The sequence below is a fragment of the Solanum lycopersicum genome, chromosome 11 (genome assembly GCF_036512215.1).
Source record: "Solanum lycopersicum chromosome 11, SLM_r2.1".
Taxonomy (NCBI): Eukaryota; Viridiplantae; Streptophyta; class Magnoliopsida; order Solanales; family Solanaceae; genus Solanum; species Solanum lycopersicum.
The window spans coordinates 61136581-61155230 of NC_090810.1; the positions used below are offsets into that span (position 1 = coordinate 61136581).

At 27.4% G+C, this 18650-nt stretch overlaps 2 protein-coding genes across 2 annotated transcripts; both read left to right on the forward strand.

Moving 5' to 3' along the window:
• The first annotated feature begins 7609 nt into the window (after nt 1-7609).
• LOC101250661 (dof zinc finger protein DOF5.3) lies at nt 7610-9887 on the forward strand. The gene is made up of 2 exons (XM_004251224.5): nt 7610-8096; nt 8877-9887. The coding sequence occupies exons 1-2, from the start codon at nt 8070-8072 to the stop codon at nt 9705-9707; spliced, it is 858 nt and encodes a 285-aa protein (XP_004251272.2). The 5' UTR covers nt 7610-8069; the 3' UTR covers nt 9708-9887.
• Nucleotides 9888-13945: 4058 nt separating this feature from the next.
• On the forward strand, nt 13946-18000 carry LOC101250958 (cinnamoyl-CoA reductase 2). Its single transcript, XM_004251225.5, has 6 exons — nt 13946-14504; nt 14586-14758; nt 15439-15624; nt 16676-16838; nt 17110-17296; nt 17433-18000. The coding sequence occupies exons 1-6, from the start codon at nt 14384-14386 to the stop codon at nt 17575-17577; spliced, it is 975 nt and encodes a 324-aa protein (XP_004251273.1). The 5' UTR covers nt 13946-14383; the 3' UTR covers nt 17578-18000.
• Nucleotides 18001-18650: the final 650 nt, after the last annotated feature.

The following is an 18650-nucleotide window of genomic DNA, read 5'->3' on the forward strand; positions in this document are numbered from 1 at the left end:
AGTTTAGTAGCAAGAAAATAAGTCAGATGGTTTTTCATTTTCTTGTATTTAATATGTAAATAAGAAAATATTACTTTTTAAATGTTATATAATTCAGATAAATAATATGAAAAATAAAGTTGAAATAGAAGATACGATAAAAATAAATATAAAATATGATATAGAATAGTAAAAATAAAATAAATATGAAATATCACTTAAAATTATCAATTCAATATATGTATTATTTGAACAAGGAACACTAACTAGAAAAACATAATACTCCCTCTGTTCGAAATTATTTGTCATGTTATGTTTTTCGAAAATCAATTTGATTAATTTTCAAAGTTAAATTAGATCACATTTATTCGATATTTTAAATAAAAAATTAGATATTGTAAAACTATATGAAAAGTACTATAAATTGCAATTTTCTGCATATTAATATGATGAAAAAATGCATCTTAAAATGCTGATCAAAATTTATATAATTTAACTCTAAAAATAGAAATCATAACAAATAATACCGAACCGAGGGAGTAAGTAATAACATGATTAGCTAAAAATATTACACTAATTATATTGTAGTATTATACCTTGAAACTTTAGAATTAAGTGATGAGACCATAGACAGACAAATTTAACTAACCACTAATTATTAGTCAAACACATGTCAAGGAATTGCTTAACATTATTTTTTTTCCAAATGTTCATGTTTTAACAAAAAAGCAATCAACATGATAGTGATATTTGAATTTAATTTCTTATTTTGTGTCTCATATTTACATTAAATATCATATTTAAATTTAGAATTTTCGGAAATTTTCATATTAAAAGGTAATTAATGCCATTTCAAAAAGAAAAAAGCAACGACATACTTATCTGTCAATAAAATTCGAATTCGAAATCTCTAAATTTTAATTAAGAATGAAGAAATATTATTATTCCACCACAACTCTTAATCTATAGATATTTTATAAATTTGAAATAATTCCAGAGATTTCTCTCTCGATTTTGCTTTATAACATAAAATAAAAAAAATGAATGTGATATCGTAAACTAAAAAAAAAAAGTAAATGTTATTGAGCGAAACTGAAAAAAAGGTTTATGAAATTATTCCTATAAATTACTTTTTATTGATTAATTAGGACTAAAAAGAGTGTCATGGTTTAATTTCCTACTCAGACACTTGATTTCCCATGGATGTGTTGTTATTAATTAGTACATTACCTAACATGTGGACAAATTATGATTACATTTTGTCTTTTAACATAATTTTAGTCATACATGTGATTTTTGAAATCATAAATATGATTAAATTGAGATTTATATAGTTTACTAATTAGTCTTAAGACACATGCAATATTAGGTTACTTTCTTGTGATGTGAACACAAATAATATTAATTAATTAAAGATGATAATGATGGTTTTGTTTTGAAAAACAAAGGGGTAAAATTTTCAATGCATCCAATTAGATCAATCAATTACAAATTTAGCTTGTCAAATAAGGTTGGAATATTTATATAATAATACAAGACTTTGTGTTGAAACAACCTATCATTATTTGCTCCTTCAACAAACTATATATATTGAATAGAAATGACTATTAGGATCGCAATGGGACGACGTGGATTTTGTCTTAATTAAGTACACACTAAAAATGGTAGAAAATATTGAGAAAATAAACAGGACAAAGTGATCGGACATTACGATTCTATTTTTATTGGGATAAGTTCAACTCGCTCTCACCTAGCCCACACATGTCCTGTTGTCACCCTAACAAGCGGAAAAACTTGTTGAACTTAGAAGAATTCACTTAATATATATATATATATATATATATATAGTACACGTTAGATGCTAATCTCGTCTCTCCCACTCCAATTTAGGTCATCTTGACAAATCTACTCTTGGAATTGAAATGTTGGTCGATCCTCTCTCATTATGTTCGCGATAAATCAAAAATATCTCGATCTACGAAAGTATATAAAAATAAAAATGTAATTAGAACATTTTCAAAGGCCAATGAGCTCAAAGCACAAAGCAAATCCTTTATTTGATTTTCTTATAATGTGTGATTAGAACCTTCTGCCTAATCTGAGCATGACATTATACATGACATGACATTTTATTTTTTTTACACTATAGTTTTTACTACTAATTTTATCAAAAGAAGAAAATAGAAATGCATGCAGATTCTTTTCTTTGTTAGTACTCTCCTTCTATTTTTTATTTATATTTGCAAATATGAGGCTCAGTTTTCTAAACATTCCCACAAGCAGTCCCCACATTTTTACTTTTATTTTGTCAGTATTTATGTTTTATTTTGACTAATAGGCAAAATATTTGACCAGTCAACTTATTATAAAACTTGACTAATCCTCTATGGTATAGTGACTTCATCATCCACTATTTGTCTCACTTTAATTTCTCTCATATGTACATCACTAAAAGTGGAGGGTTGTTTAATTTAAAAATAAATAATAAAAAAATCATCAAGATTAATTTTTGAAATTTTATTATGGAAATATTCTCAATTAATTTATTGAAATAAGTTAATGGTAGGTCAATTGTGAGTTGATTATGATGAGGAAGAATTTCAACTTGTTTGGATGGTTGTTATATGTTGTATGCTATTGTATTGCTAGTTTAAATACGATATCTGATTTGATTATTATAATGTATAGTTTGAATTCATTGTTAGGTAATAACGAAAAGATCAATTTTTGTAACGATTGATTTGGTGTGTGTACTCGCATCGTTATTTTAATATTATGTTCTCATTTTTATCTTTATTTATTATTTAATAATTTATTTTGTCATTAACCATACATTTTCATTGTAGCTCTACCACGTACTTACAGTTTATCATTCAAATTATAAATACGTGACATTATGTAATGATAAAAAACGATCTATCTAAACATTATATTAACTAAAACAATATAGTACGATAAAATACATTATGACAACAAATAACAACCATCCAAAACAAAGTGTTAGGTTATGTTCAGTACGAATCAAATCGAAACGTGCTATTAGAGAATGAATCATACAATTTTAATTAAAGATCTTGAATTTAAAATAGAAACGTGCTATTAGAGGAGAAATTACATCACAATACTTTGGTTAGTTGAATAATGTAATAATTGATAAATAGTGAGTCATGCATTTTCAATGTGTTAAGAGTCTTCATATTTTCTTAAATTCAAAGTTTGAGTTCTCATGCACCTTTAGAATACTTTTTCTACACAGTTTCCCATATTTATTTTATCCTAGTTGTTTTTATTAGTAGTCCTAAAATAGATAGGAACAAAAATATTTAGCCATTTGCATAGGATCCAAAGATAATCAAAGAAAGTGGTGGGATCAATAATTGATTTGATTGATCTTTTGATGAAATGATGAATTGTATCATTATGTTATTTGAGAGATAATGACTGGTTAGAAATTTTCAACAAATATTATTTTTTTCCGTCTCAAATTATTTATGATAATTTTAGAATTTTTATGATTAACTGATTATTTTTCTCTTGAAGACTGTCAATCATTCAGTAGAATCAATATTTAGTAAAGAGAGACAATATTTTTCCACTTTTACTTAATTTTTTATACTGAAAGTAGATCGATATCTATATTTATTTGTCTTATTTTTAAAAATTAAGATGTATCTATTATTCTATATTTTTCTTTACCCTTATTGTTAACCACTCAAATTCATTTTCTAACTGATAACATATATAAGCCTTTCTTCATAAAAATAATATAGATAAGTCAAAAACTTAATGAATGATATAAATATCGATAACTATCTGAGTCTCTTTCTTTAATATAAAATACCATAAATAATTTGAGACGAAGAAAATAGTATTTTCTAATTATAACATTGATTTTCCACCACTCCAAGAATCTAGGTTCTAAATTAGGTAATATTGGGGGGAAAAAAGAGGAAAAGGAAAGTTAATTTGGCTAAGTATAATTTGTTAATTAATTATTCCCTTCTTGTATATTAGTGGATTGCATGTGCTCTTCATTTTCTATCTTAATGGATAAGAAAGTCATTAAAATTAATTCATTTTATAAGTTCCCTTCAACAACCACCGTTAACATTTTCATTAAGCTTAATTAATTGTCATGTAAATCTTCTTCTTAGATTTATATATATTAAGCATAATTAATTTAACTGGTTAATTTTATATTAACAACCACCTCCACTTTATTATCTTATCCATTCAATCATAATTGTATTTCATAATTTTCTTAATATTTATATTAATTCAAACTATAACACATAAATTAAAAATAAAAAACATATTTTCGTTTGATGGAGTACTAAATTACCAAAAATATTTATATAAAAAAAAGGTAATAAAATAAAACTTTAAGAAAAAGAAATGTCCATATGAGATAAGGTAGCATAATTTGATGATGAAGTAGGACAATAAATAATTATTATCCAGATAGCATCCTCCGTTTTAAAATAAGTGTCATTTTTAATATTTATTAAAAAATTAATAAATATAATATATAAAAGATGAAATATAAGGGTATGGTTAAAAAATATGTACGAGTAGTATTTTTGCTTGAATTCCTAAAAGTTACATTTATTTCGAGACAAAAAAAAATTGAAATACTTATTTTGAGACGAAAAAAATATATACTTGTCCTTTCGATTTATTTTTTTTATATAATTTTTTGTCATCGTTTTCTTCAAGCACAAACTTGTATAATGCAAGGTGGCACATAATAGAACAAATGAATTATGTATGTAGTGTTATAATGACAACACCTTGTACCATCAAAAAATATTCTAGTGGAATTTAAGTAATCGATTCTATTTTAATCAAAGATTTTAAATTTAAATTTTACAGTAACAATTACAATATAATGATATTAAGTTTATCAAAATTAAGTATTTTTAATATGATTAATTAGATATAATATATTTATTAAAATTATAATAAATAATAGGCTCAAATTAGTTAGATTTTAAAATAGACATTTTCTGAATATGAAATTATATTTATTATAAAGTGTTTTATTTTTTAAGATTATTTTTTTTAATGTAAATTTAAATTAATCATATCACAAATTACATAAATCGATATTAAGTGTGCAAAAATAAAACAAAGATTATTTTAATTTATCCAATAAATGGTCATGTATAATCATTTGGAAGAATATTTGTTTAAATTTTGGTGGGAAACATTTTTCTCTATATTTATAAAGTATGAATTTAAATTAATCGATATTTCAAAATTAAGAGTGAAGCTAAAGATTGATATGAGATTGGCCAAATTTAATAACAGTAGCTCAAAATTTATATTTTATATATGATTACGACTTCAAATTTAAAATTTATAAAGTTTGAATTCTAATTCCGCGTCTATTATCTAATGTAAATTGCCTGGCCAAATGTGGCCAACTTTGCCTATTTTCATGATCATTATTTGTCCCTTTCAATTACCAATCTTCAACTACAAACATTATTAACATTATATTGTTTTCCATGGAACACCATTATTTAGTCAATAGTCTTTTCTTTTTCTAACTTTTTTTTAGTACCGTTATGATAAGACGTAAGTTATCGATTTAAATTTAATCATAATTTAACGATTTTAGGGTTTTACCCTAGAAAATAAATACAAATCAAAATTCATTTCAAGTTAAAAATAAGTAATTTACTTTTATATTATTTGAAATTGGACTGATTTTATCGTTCATTGAACTATTAATTCAATATCATCGAGATTTTTTCAATGACTTTTCAATGAAATTTCAATTGGAGGGTAATTTTAAATCATATAAACAAAAGTTGAAGAAAAAACTAGATTTTTTCTCTCTCTTGAAGCGACACGTGGAATCTGTCTATTTAACACCCAAAAAAGGATAAATATAAAATGATTTTATTTATTTTTAAATTAACAACCCCAAAAGATATATTTCTTGTTTTTTTTTAATTCTTTTTACCTTTTGGGTGAATTTCTAAATTAACAAATAACAACACACAAAAAAAAAAGAATTCTTTGCTTTTTAATTATTTTAACCTTTTTGAGTGATCAATTGTTTAGAGCCAAAATGTTATTCCATCTTTCTGAGACAAAAAAAAAAATACTATCAATTTTATTTTCTTTAAATACTTTTTAATTTGAAAAAAGAATTCTTGATTTTTAGGTCTTTTTAAACTTTATGATCATCATCATATCATTTAAATGACAAAATATACTTTCCTTGATTTGGTAAATAATTGATTTGAACTATACTTAAATGTAACTCTAAAAATTGTAGTAGGATGATAAGTGTCATTTCAAAAAGTTTTAGGGTTTGAAATATGAAACAATAGATTGCATTAACATATAAATATTTAGACGGTTAAACCTATTTTCATAACTCCCGAATTTTTTCGAAAGAACTTTTTAGATTATGATCTAAGAAATCTTTTAATTAAAATAAAATAAAAGAAGAACACTTATTACTAGTATATTTCATTATCTTAAAAGAGGATAATTGATAAAAATTTCACAACAGATATTATCGAGCCTAAAAATTAATGCATGTCAGATTGTAAAGGGTATCGTGAAACAACCTGAGATAGAGGAAAAAATATGAAGTACGTTATTGTTTAATCTAATTTCTATATAAAAAAATACATTTATTATATTCTATTATCTTCGATTTACCGGTTGCTTTTCAAAATTCTATAATTAAATATTAAATACCAAATAAAAAAAAGAAAATACACAATAATCCAAAACTGTATACAACCAAAATTTGTATGATATATAGAGAAGTAGAGTGCAAGAAACCTTTGTAGTTAGCATGTAAATTAAATTTTGCTGTTAAAATTATTCTTAGCCTAACAGAAAAATGACATGAGCAAACACAAGGTCATGGCTCATGAGCTTTCAAACAGGACAAAAGAGTCACTAAATATTTAATTAAATTGTGATGCGATGATTAAAATTTCTCTATTTTAAATTAAAAGTTTCAAAATCAAATCTAATCTTTAGCCATTCATTCCTCTCTAATTAATAATATCACTTCAAACTTGATATATAAAAATATAAATTTAATTAAATTTTAATACGAATATCGATACATAAAAACTAATCCATGGAAGATCTTTATAGTGTTTAAGTGGGGACCAAATATAGGCCCCACTGAATGCATAGTTGCATTTTCACACATGAATGGGTCCCACAAACATAAAGAGGACCCCACTATTCCTAGTTGAATGAATAATAAACAAAATTTAGGTTGATCAGATATTTCGAATTTAAATTTTAAATATATGAATTTTGAAGAAAGCATTTTATTTTCTGAACAAGACCTTGCATAATATAAATTTAAGTCTAATTAAATTTTAATATAAATATCATATATGATGAATAAAAAAATGAAATAAAAAATATTTATACAATTACATATTAAACTACAGTAATCATAAATTGAAAACTTATCTTTAAATATATATTTGATTTTGAAATTAATCTGATTTTCAATTTTTAAAAACTATTTTAGATCAATTTAGTATTTTTAGGACTTTATCTCATAAAATTTTATTAGGAATATCACTTCCCTCTTGAATATTAAGTATTATACATAAATTAAAATTTAGTTAAGCTTAATACGAACGGATTTTTTGTTACTTTCACCAAAAATTTCCATTATCTTTTTTTTTGTTTATATTACTATTAACTTTACGTGTATGATAAAAAAACCTCGATAGATGCACACATTTCTCGTACATCCTCTTGTTATCATTACATCATTCGTTTTTTCTCTCTCCCGCACCACAATCCATATTTTTATCGACTGACATGTACTATACAAACACCCCCTCCACCCCCCCCCCCCCCCCCACACCACTCACATTCTTTCCATCCTTTTATTTTCTTCTATATATACACATGAAATTTTTTTTCTTATCTTAATGCTTTTGCACTACTAATTCTTCTCTCTATTCATATCTTTCAATCTCTTCTACTTCTCTTCTAACTTTTATACATTAATTTTGGTTTCAAAAATATCTAGAAACTGAAGAAAAAAATTATTAGAAATTGAGTTGCTAACTATATACAGCTGATTAATGTGCATAATGGATCATCATCAGCAGGTAAATATAATATTAATAGTATTTCTTGTATTTTGGTTATTTTTATTAAGGTTTTTTTATTTTCGTAAGTAAATTACTCGCGATTATTCAATCATTTGATATTTAGTTAATGAAAAAAAAAGAAAAAGAGAGATGTAATAAAGTAGTTTTGTTGTTTTGGGATCTTCTATTCTTTGATTTTTCTTTTTTTCTTACTCTTTTTTGTGTGTTCATGTTTTGTTTTGTTTTTAAATACAAGAGAATTTCTTTTTTAAAAAAAAGAAGAAGAAGAAGAAAGGAAATATATAGAGTGTACTCATGTTTAGGTTTAGTAAATTTTGGTACATATAAATAACATTTAGGTTTAGCAAATTTTGTCAAAATGAGTTTAAGCAACATTTGTTTAGGTACTTTGAATTTTATTTACTCTTATCAATTGATAGTTTGAGTTAGTATGGCGTATTGTGAAAATTCATCGTAAATTTAAATGATTTTATGATTTTTTAATTATCTGGACTTGAAACCAATAATGTGAGTGATTGAGTTAAGTTCTAATCTAAAAAAAAGAATAACTCAGAGCATCATCATACACTTCACGTTCCCACTAGGTTCAAAAAAGGCCGCACTGTTAAAGGAATGCCAAAAGTGTCACATCAGTGATTAATGAGATGGATGGACTCGCTTAAGACCTAATTTAACATGCACCCCCATTGGGTGTGATGCATTAGTATTGCTTTCCTAACTGGAACTCCTCGTGAATTGGATGATAAATCTTAGGTTTTCTTGATTTGTGCCGTCCAGGAAATGACTTCACAAACACTAGAAAGCATGTTGGTTTGCGCAAAACCAGATCAAGATCAAAAGAAGCCAAGGCCTGCAGCAGCAGAGCAACAACCTCAGAAATGTCCAAGATGTGACTCTGCCAACACGAAATTCTGTTACTATAACAATTACAGCCTGACTCAACCGCGATACTTCTGCAAATCCTGCAGAAGGTACTGGACTAAAGGAGGTACGCTGAGAAATGTTCCAGTTGGTGGTGGTTGTAGAAAAAACAAAAAATTATCATCAGCAAAGCGATCAAGCCAAGATAACATTAGCCCTAACAGCAGTAATTCCTCAACTGATTTGAGCCTAGCATTCGCCAGGCTCCAGAAACAGACAAATGCGATCGATCAAGAACAGGATACCAACAACAACATGTCAATGATGTACAATACTAACAACGATAACACTAGTACCACCTTTCTAGATGCACTAAGAGGTGGATTTCTCGAAAATCATCACGGATTGTTTCAACACAACATGTATAATTACGCGAACATGGGGCAATTGGTAGAGAATGGAGAAATGGGATTGAGTTATGATCAAGATCAAATGAGTATTGGTACAATGATGACAACAACGATGAAGCAAGAGATGTGCAACGTGGCACGATCAAGAGAAGGTCATGACAATAATAACAACAACAAAGTCTTGTGGGGATTTCCATGGCAACAAATGAGTGGAGATCATCATGTTAACAACAACATGAATACAAATGATTTTGAATATTCAACAAACAAACAAAGTTGGAATGGATTTGGGGGTTCTTCTAATTGGCATGGACTTATTAATAGCCCTTTAATGTAGATGTTTAATTCATAGATTAGACAGTTTTAATTTTTTTAATTTAAATATCTAAGAATATTATGTTTAGATGTTATTAATCCCTATGTTGTTTTTTTTCTTTTTTTGGTTTCATGGGTTGTGTATCATTTTTGTTTGTCTGTCTAATATTGATTAACAAATTAATGAAACTTTTTTTTCTTATATTCTATTGGATTTTTCTTTTTTACCCCTTTTAAATGATAATATTTCATTTTTAGTTTTTGTTTAAGAAAAAGAAAAACTTTAACTTTAAACTTTAAACTTAGGCTTATTGGAATAATAATAATAATAATAATTATAATAACTTTAAGGGTTAATCTGTTATAAAATTTTGAGATTAACTTTATCATATATTTTAGATAATTTGATTATATTATTAAAAAATAACATGATTTTGAATCATCAAACGGCCCCTTATATCTATAAAGATGTTAAAATATATTTAAGATCACAAATTTTGAAACAAATTAAGTGTATAATAAAAGTTTCTTATTTTTTTATTATAAAAATCTTATTCAATTAAACACTACTATGGTGTAATTAACACTCATTTATCTAAGCAATAAATATATTTTTTTTTCAATTTTTTATTTGATGTTTAATATCCAAATTAAAATTTGACTAAGTTAAAATCGTATGTTACATGACATATTTTCGGAGATAATGCTATCAGAAAGTTTTTTTTTTTTTTAAATTTTCAAAACTTGAACTCAAACTCGGATTCAAAATTTCGAAAATCATATCAAATTGATGATTCGGAGTTGGATTTATGAACACTATGTTTGACATACAAGCTGGGACTGTTGTATTTTGTCTGCAAATAAAATATAAATATTAAAATGAAATAGTAGCTTGTTTTCAAGATATTCTATCATGATTATTTATTATTTTAAGGTAAGATCCGATGATTATTTATAACTGAAAGGGAATATTATGGAGGAATAATTAAATAATAATTAAAGACACAATTTTCATAATAGATTTTCATCTATTTGCCAGACCAAATCTTACTTCAAGATTTGGGCGTGACAGGTTTTATAATATTTTATTTTATATATATATATATAATATATTGTACTAATTTTTCTTTTATATATATATATATATATAAATGTCTGTTATTGACAATTGAAAATTTGCTTTTGGATAATTTGATATAATTTTTTTAGTGTCAAATATATCTCTCGATTTTATCGTTTTCTGCACCTTTTCCCCCTCCCCCCAATAGCCCCATCCCTATCAAGGGTAGAGGCGGGGGAGCAAAATCTTCTTTGTTGAAAAATTGTTATCTTATTTTTCTTTATATCTTATTTTGATTGTATATTTTTTTGAATCGTATTAAAAATTGATTTCATCTTAAGCATCGGAGTGAATAGTGTACCACAAAAGCTTTTGGTAATCTTATTGACGCATATCACAATATGGTTCCTTAATTAGAAATGATATTAAAGGGCTTTTGGTCTATTTTAGATCTGAGATTTCTTTGTACTAAGTTTGATGAAAGAAAGCAAAAAAAGAAGTCCTTAATCTGCAGAAATCCTATTATTTGGACTCGTAAAATATAACACACTCAAAATTTGAGGCTTAATCGAAATAATTTTTCAATCCTACAAAAATAGAATAAGATTAGTCCTATAGGTACTACAACAAAAAATGATTGTGAATTAATTGCCGCTAAATATGTATTTTTAGCGTTAATTGTTATTCTTTGTATATGTCCCTAAAGCTTTAGCTGATATTTGTTTTAATGGCACTTAACTAATTGCGATAAAAATTTTAGTATTCTTTATTAATATCAATATTTAATTTCGCTAAAAATTATTTCTATTGTTGTTAGGGGATAGACATATGTATAATACCACTTACCTAGACACTAATTTTGAACTTATTATATTATTTCTTCGACTTTAAGTTTATTTGGAATATTATGTCATTAAATATTTAGCATGTCTTAGAATTTTGAACCTTAAAATAAAGTGGTTTTTGAACTTATAAAACTAATACTAATAAAATGAACTTGTTTAATTTATATAATTCGATTAATGGTTCAACCCTAATAAGTTATATCTAATAGGACTTAAAGAACCAATCCAATTAAAATTTTAATGCTTATGTAAATGGTTATATATAACTTCATCTATCTATCTATCTATCTATCTATATATATATATATATATATATATATATATATATATATATTTATTTATTTATTGACCATATCCCCACTTGACCAATTTGGTCTTTTGAATTTGATGTGCTAAAACGACTTTCACATACTAATAAATACTTTTTTCAATGTAATTTTAAATTTAATTGAATATATATATATATATATATATATATATATATATATATATATATATATATATATAAAATAGCGAGAACAAAAAAATATATAATTATATCGGTCTTTCCAAATTAAGGAAGCAACTAATGATATATTGTCATCAAAGCAAGAATCATAGACTATAGCCTTACATGATCAAGTGAAAACTTGATAGGTCTCACATTTACTAAGCTTTCAAAAGGACAATGTCCACCTTTACTTTCTGTAGGATTGAAAACTTAAACGCTTCTGACATAGTTAATCAAGCAATGATCAGGAATCGACGGTTTGATTCTGCCTATTGGCGAATTAAACCAATAGAAAAAAGCAATCCTAATTTCTGAAGATTACTTTTTGTCAGATTTTATCGTACTAGTAATCATTGTCATTCACTATTGATGAGTTTATCTACGGAGCGTAGTCATGCTTTACTCCCTTTTCAAATTGAAAAAAAATTATAATAAGAAGTAAGATCCATGAGAAGTTTTAGTTTCGTCATATACCATAACTTCTAACCTAAAAAGCCCTTTTAATTAAATTTTATCTCAGTTAAACTCTCTCTCTCTCTCTTTCATATACTATAGGAAAAACGGAGACCATGAGCAGTGGTGGAAGTCGAATATCAAATGAGATAGAGAATAATGTAATTAATGATTACTTTAAGTTTGAGAAATAAAAGTTGATTCAAAATGGGAAAATGCACAAGTACCCCTTCAACCTATGTCGAAAATCTCAGAGACACACTTATACTATACTGATGTCCTATTACCCCCTGAACTTATTTTATAAGTAATTTTCTATCCCTTTTCAGCCTATGTGGCACTAGCTTGAAAAAAAAGTCAACTAGCGTTGGGCCCACAAGATAGTGCCACGAGACCGAAAAGAGGTAAAAAATTATTAATAAAATAAGTCCAAGGGTAATAGGACCTTACTATAGTATAAGTGTGTCTCTAAAATTTCGGACATAACTTGAGGGGATACTTGTGCATTATCCCTTAAAAAATTTATTTGTATTTTATAGCGATCTAAGGAAATATTTGATTCAAATTTAAATATTTACAAATACTTATTAAATTTCTTAATTCATGAAGAGTATTTAAGCAAAACTTATTAGCTTCACATAAATTCATAAATTACCTTATAAGTTTACTTACGAATAGATGAGACTGTTCATTTCTTATTCATACATTTCAAAGTTAACTCATTTTCCCTCCTATTATGGGTAAGTTTATACTTGAAGTAAAAAAAAATGATACAAATACAGTAAGCCATATTCATAAGTCATAGCCTAGAGCCTTAGACATATTCACATGAAAACAATCATAACAAATGCAAGCAAGTGGTAATATCATGCTTTATATAGTATACTTTGTTATTTTCAATATTTTTGAATGAATTCGATACTTTATAAAATCGAAGAAAAACATATTTCTCATTATTTTTTATATCAAGAGTATAAACTTATTTAATTCAGGTGGAAAAAAACACCATATGTATTGAGTAGTAATACATTATAAAGTTTGTCTACTTAAATATAACAACCAAATAAGAAAAGAACACTTGTTTGATCTTTAATGTTCTATATGTTCTTACTTATAGATCAATGGAGTTTTAAAATATGAATAATAACAATATATATCATTCAACCATTTAGTTTATAAAAAACAATCGAAATATATGCTACATATACACTTAGTTATACATGTATAACATGTATATATTATATATACCTATGTATATTTTATGTATATATCAGTATAGTGTGTATACTTTGTTCGCTTTTAATAAACTAGATAGCCGAATAATATATATGATTCGTTTGTCTAGATTGTGATAGATTTGTCAACATGAAGTATATCTTGCATATATACTTGGTTGTACTTTTTCTGTATCGTTTTAATTGTCACGATTTCATTTTTTAGAATCTAAAACGTGACGGAGTTAGAGAGAATATTTTGAAAGGATTGTGTTTCATTTTCTCTTCCAATCTCTTGCCATTTGTTAGAACAAAACTCAAATAGTTTAGTCTGAGTGAGATATAATGTATACATAATTTTTACATTTTATCTTAGTTTGATATAAAATATTTGATCGTTCTGAGATTATTTATCTCACTATTTATACTTTCGTGATACAATATCGATAAATTAATAAAAAAATTTATCGGCGATAATTAATGGCAAAATAACTTTGTTATCAAATAATACAACCAAATAGATTTGTATTATTCTAATTGGATAAAGAATCATAGGTAGAGCTTATTTTTCCCCCATTTTCTTCTTTCACTGATAAACTCAAAAAGGCATTTTCCGGCGAAGTGAACTGATAAAAAATGGCAAACGGAGAAGGTGAAGTAGTGTGTGTTACCGGAGGCAGCGGTTTTATTGGTTCATGGCTTGTTAGTTCTCTACTTGACCGTGGCTACACTGTTCACGCTACTGTTAAAGATCTCAGTGAGTTGCCTTTTCATTTTGATCAATTTCTGGTTCGGATTAAGTTTTTTTTTTCTTCCTAATTTTGTTGATTTTTTGTAGATGATGAGAAGGAGACGAAGCATTTACTTGGTTTAGAAGGAGCTGAATCTCGTCTTCGTCTTTATCAAATTGATTTGCTTGATTACGATTCAATTGTTTCTGCGATTACTGGTGCTGTTGGTGTTTTTCATCTTGCTTCTCCTTGCATTGTTGATGAAGTTAAAGATCCTGAGGTGGGTTCGAGAACCCCTCTTTATTTTAAATTTTTTACTACTAATTTTGGTGCTATGTGGACTGAGATTTTGAACTTTATTTGTTCTAAATTTTAGGATAGCGATATCGGGTGATAGTAGTTTGGGCATTTAACTATTCAAAATGAATCAATTTTAAGCTCTGTTATGTGTTTGGTTAAAAAATGTCCATTATCAATATATTTTTGGCTCAAAAATACTAAAATGGCTAAAAAATATCAATCTTTCTAGTGATTGCTCCAAAACAAAGAAAAAATGGTTCAATTTTGCTGTTGAACTATTCAAATTGTCCTATTTTGAGTAATTAAAGGGCAAGACTGAACCATTTTTATTTGTTTTGGAGCAACTGTTAAAAAAGAAGATATTTTTGAAGCATTTTGCTAGTTGGAGGATGTTCTGGAGCCAAAAATGTAACATAAGGTATTTTCGAGCCAAATAACAGTGCGGACTGTAAAACTGATCCCTTTTGAATGGTTGAGGTATATTTGGCCCATTTTTAATACAAATATAGTGTTTGAACTAAAGCTACACCGAACCGGTGGACTTCTAGTCTGGCTTCTGCTATTGCTCATTTACTTGTTCTTCATATTGATTTGTAGTTTCGGTATTAATTTGCTATTCTTTCTGTTATCTACATGGGGTTATGGTCGTGTGAATTATAGAATGATCTTCTGTCACCAGCAATCAAAGGCACTAGTAATGTACTTACAGCATCAAAGGAGCTTGGTGTTAAGCGTGTGGTAGTGACTTCATCTGTATCGTCCATCACCCCAAATCCTAATTGGCCAGCTGATTGTATCATGAATGAGGATTGCTGGACTGATATTGAGTACTGCAAACAGAATGGGGTACATACATTTCACCTATCTTCTTTATCAGAATTATATGTTTCCCTCCATCCATGTATTGTGTGAGTTGCTTAAAATGAGGTTATGTTTAGTTGTTCTTGAGTGAAAAGAAAATAACAAGAACTCAAATTAGAGAAGTTCGGTTGATTCATGAATATCAAGTTATTGTTAAGGTATGCCGTTATTTTGACTAAGCTACCCGATATGAACAATAAGAGGCTTTATGTGCTACAAATAAGAGAATTCCTTAAGCCTTAAAGCGTCTTGGAGTAAAGTGAGAGTCTACTCTTGAGAATATTCAGAGGCAACGATAATGTCATGGATTATCAAAGATGTGAAGCTTGGGTGGTAGTTTATAAAAAAAAGAGACAGTAAAAACTCCTTTGGTGCTCGTATGGGCAATATGGAGAAATGGAACTTAAGTGCTTTTGAAGAGTGAAAATAATCTTGTGGAAATAAATGGAACTTTATGGTTCGTTTGAACTTTGAAGCATATGATATGTTCCAATCAGTCTACGAATAGGCGTTTAGTGGAGAATAATGCTTGTGTAAAATGCTCTACTCTGGTTTATGTCTTGTATGCGGGATATCCTCGTCAAATCAATGAACTATTAGCTTCATAAAAAGAAAATATTGCTATGCATACCATTGATTAACCTGCTTAAACCCTTTGTACTATTTACTTAACTATAAAACTAACAAAGTAGATACAACAGCATCTTGAAAGCCATGGAAGATGAAGAAAAATTACCCCTTTGTATGCCTTATGGTTAATATCTTATTTGGTACTGATTAAATTAACTAAGTTTTTAATGCTTAGTCAGTAAGTTAGGCTAAAATATCTAAAAGAATATAGAAGCAAAAGCTCGACTAAATCTGGACTTGCTTGGCTTTTGCCTAGACAAAACACATTTCGTGAAAAAGATTAGCCTACTTCCTTCTTTTGATTTCTGCTGAATTTTCTTGTAAATTTAGCATTTCTTATCAGCTCCCTTCAAATGTGATGTTCGTTGGTTCCTTAAATGACATTGATGTCAATCTTATGTTTTAGGTATGGTATCCTTTGTCAAAAACACTTGCTGAAAAAGATGCTTGGAAATTTGCCAAGGAAAAAGATTTGGATATTGTTGTGGTGAATCCAGGAACTGTAATGGGCCCTATTATCCCACCAAGCCTTAATGCTAGCATGCAAATGATTCTTCGTCTTCTTCAAGGTAACATTGAGTAATGAGTTCCATTTTCCTCGTGTCTGCAAGGAGAGCCCTAGGATGGGGGTAGATTGTTGTTCCTATTTTTCTTCTCTTCAATTTGAATTCTTGTTGAAAGAATCAGTGCGTTAATTTATATTGCCACCTACTGATCTGTGCTGAACCTTTCTCTTAGAATCATATTTTCTAAAGCTTTTAAATATCTTTGATGGATATTTAGCTATGGAACTTTGTTGCTGGTGTCCTCAACATGCCTTGTCACTTTGTTTATACTCAGGCTGCACCGATACATATAAAGATTTCTTTATGGGATTAGTCCATGTCAAGGATGTGGCATTGGCTCATATTCTTGTGTATGAAAACAAATCAGCAAAAGGAAGGCACATGTGTGTTGAAGCCATAACTCACTATGGAGACTTCGCGGCTAAGGTTGCAGAGCTTTACCCTGAATATAACATTCCTAGGTAATACTCTTCTAAGTTCTAATCTGAGTTTTTTATGCCCTAGTATGCAGATACTCTTTTATCAATTCGAGTTTCTCGTTAATATAGTACACTACATACTAGTTATTCTTTGTTGTATTTTGCTTGTTCGGATCAGGTTGCCAAAAGATACTCAACCTGGACTATTAAGAGCCAAGGATGGAGCTAAGAAGTTGATGGATTTGGGACTGGAATTTATTGAAATGGAGCAAATAATTAGGGACGCCGTTGAGAGTTTGAAGATCAAGGGATATATTTCTTAAACTTCCATAGTTGCTGTGTAGATAAACTATGTTATCGATCCTCTCAGCGCCTTATTATGTGAAACAGACACACTTCAGGTTCAACTTGATAACAACTTTCTAATAGAATTATGTTGTTCTCTCTTTGGTTTCTTGTTTTCACAGATTCCTGTAAGCATAGCATCTAACTGATGGACATTTTTCGATACCATCAGAAGTTGTAGCAACGAGCTACTAATGAATGACTACGTCGAAGTTTCAAATGTAGAGTTCGATACTTTTCATTTCATGATTGTATTTCAGGTTGAACACAACATCTGTTGGAATTTTTTTTTTTTTAATATCTCAAAAATAAAGTTCATGTCTTTGAGATATTCCCACATTTGATTAGAATTTATGTGGCTTTCATTATAAGAAGTTGACACAACATCTGTTCTCCTCTTACTTGTTGGTTTTTTTAATCTTGGTTTGATTTTGATTCGTAATTTCGTATAAGAAAAATTTGCTGAATTTTTTTGAATATATCTATATTAGTTGAAATATCTTAAAGGATAATGTCAAACATATCTCAAGTTACGAGAATTTTTGTTATTTTCAATATTTTACAACAATATCTTTAAGCACCAATTTCATATCTTAGTATGAACTACGAAGGAAAAAATCAACACTTTTTTTTTCAATTTTTTAGAAATTGGTAAAAGTCATAAAAATGAAATAAATAAAAACAGAATCGAACCAAAGCATGTGTCATGACATAGAAGAATTCTACAATTAGACTATTTATACCTTTGACCTATATTTTTTAAATTCATATGAAACTAATCGAAAGACATCTTATAATTTTTGTCAAAAAGAAAAGAAGGATTTTTGTTAATTTTTTAATTAAAAAAAAGTAAAAAATAGTAATTTTTATACGAAATTGACCTATAAGGTATGTTAAATTTTGTTTTGGTATATACATTATCTTTTAATATTTTTTTTATATTAGTAAGAATTCTAATTAAGAGCGATCCCTTGAATATGAACTATCAACATATTCAAAACTTTGTCGCGTACCTTCTCGATCGATATAGGGTTTGGTTAAAGTCATTTTG

Coding starts and splice junctions, on each gene's coding strand:
- LOC101250661 (XM_004251224.5), top strand. CDS start 8,070: ATGTGCATAATGGATCATCATCAGCAG. Junction 8,097..8,876: donor TAATGGATCATCATCAGCAG/GTAAATATAATA, acceptor TGTGCCGTCCAG/GAAATGACTTCACAAACACT.
- LOC101250958 (XM_004251225.5), top strand. CDS start 14,384: ATGGCAAACGGAGAAGGTGAAGTAGTGTGTGTTACCGGAGGCAGCGGT. Junction 14,505..14,585: donor CGCTACTGTTAAAGATCTCA/GTGAGTTGCCTT, acceptor GATTTTTTGTAG/ATGATGAGAAGGAGACGAAG. Junction 16,839..17,109: donor GATTCTTCGTCTTCTTCAAG/GTAACATTGAGT, acceptor GTTTATACTCAG/GCTGCACCGATACATATAAA.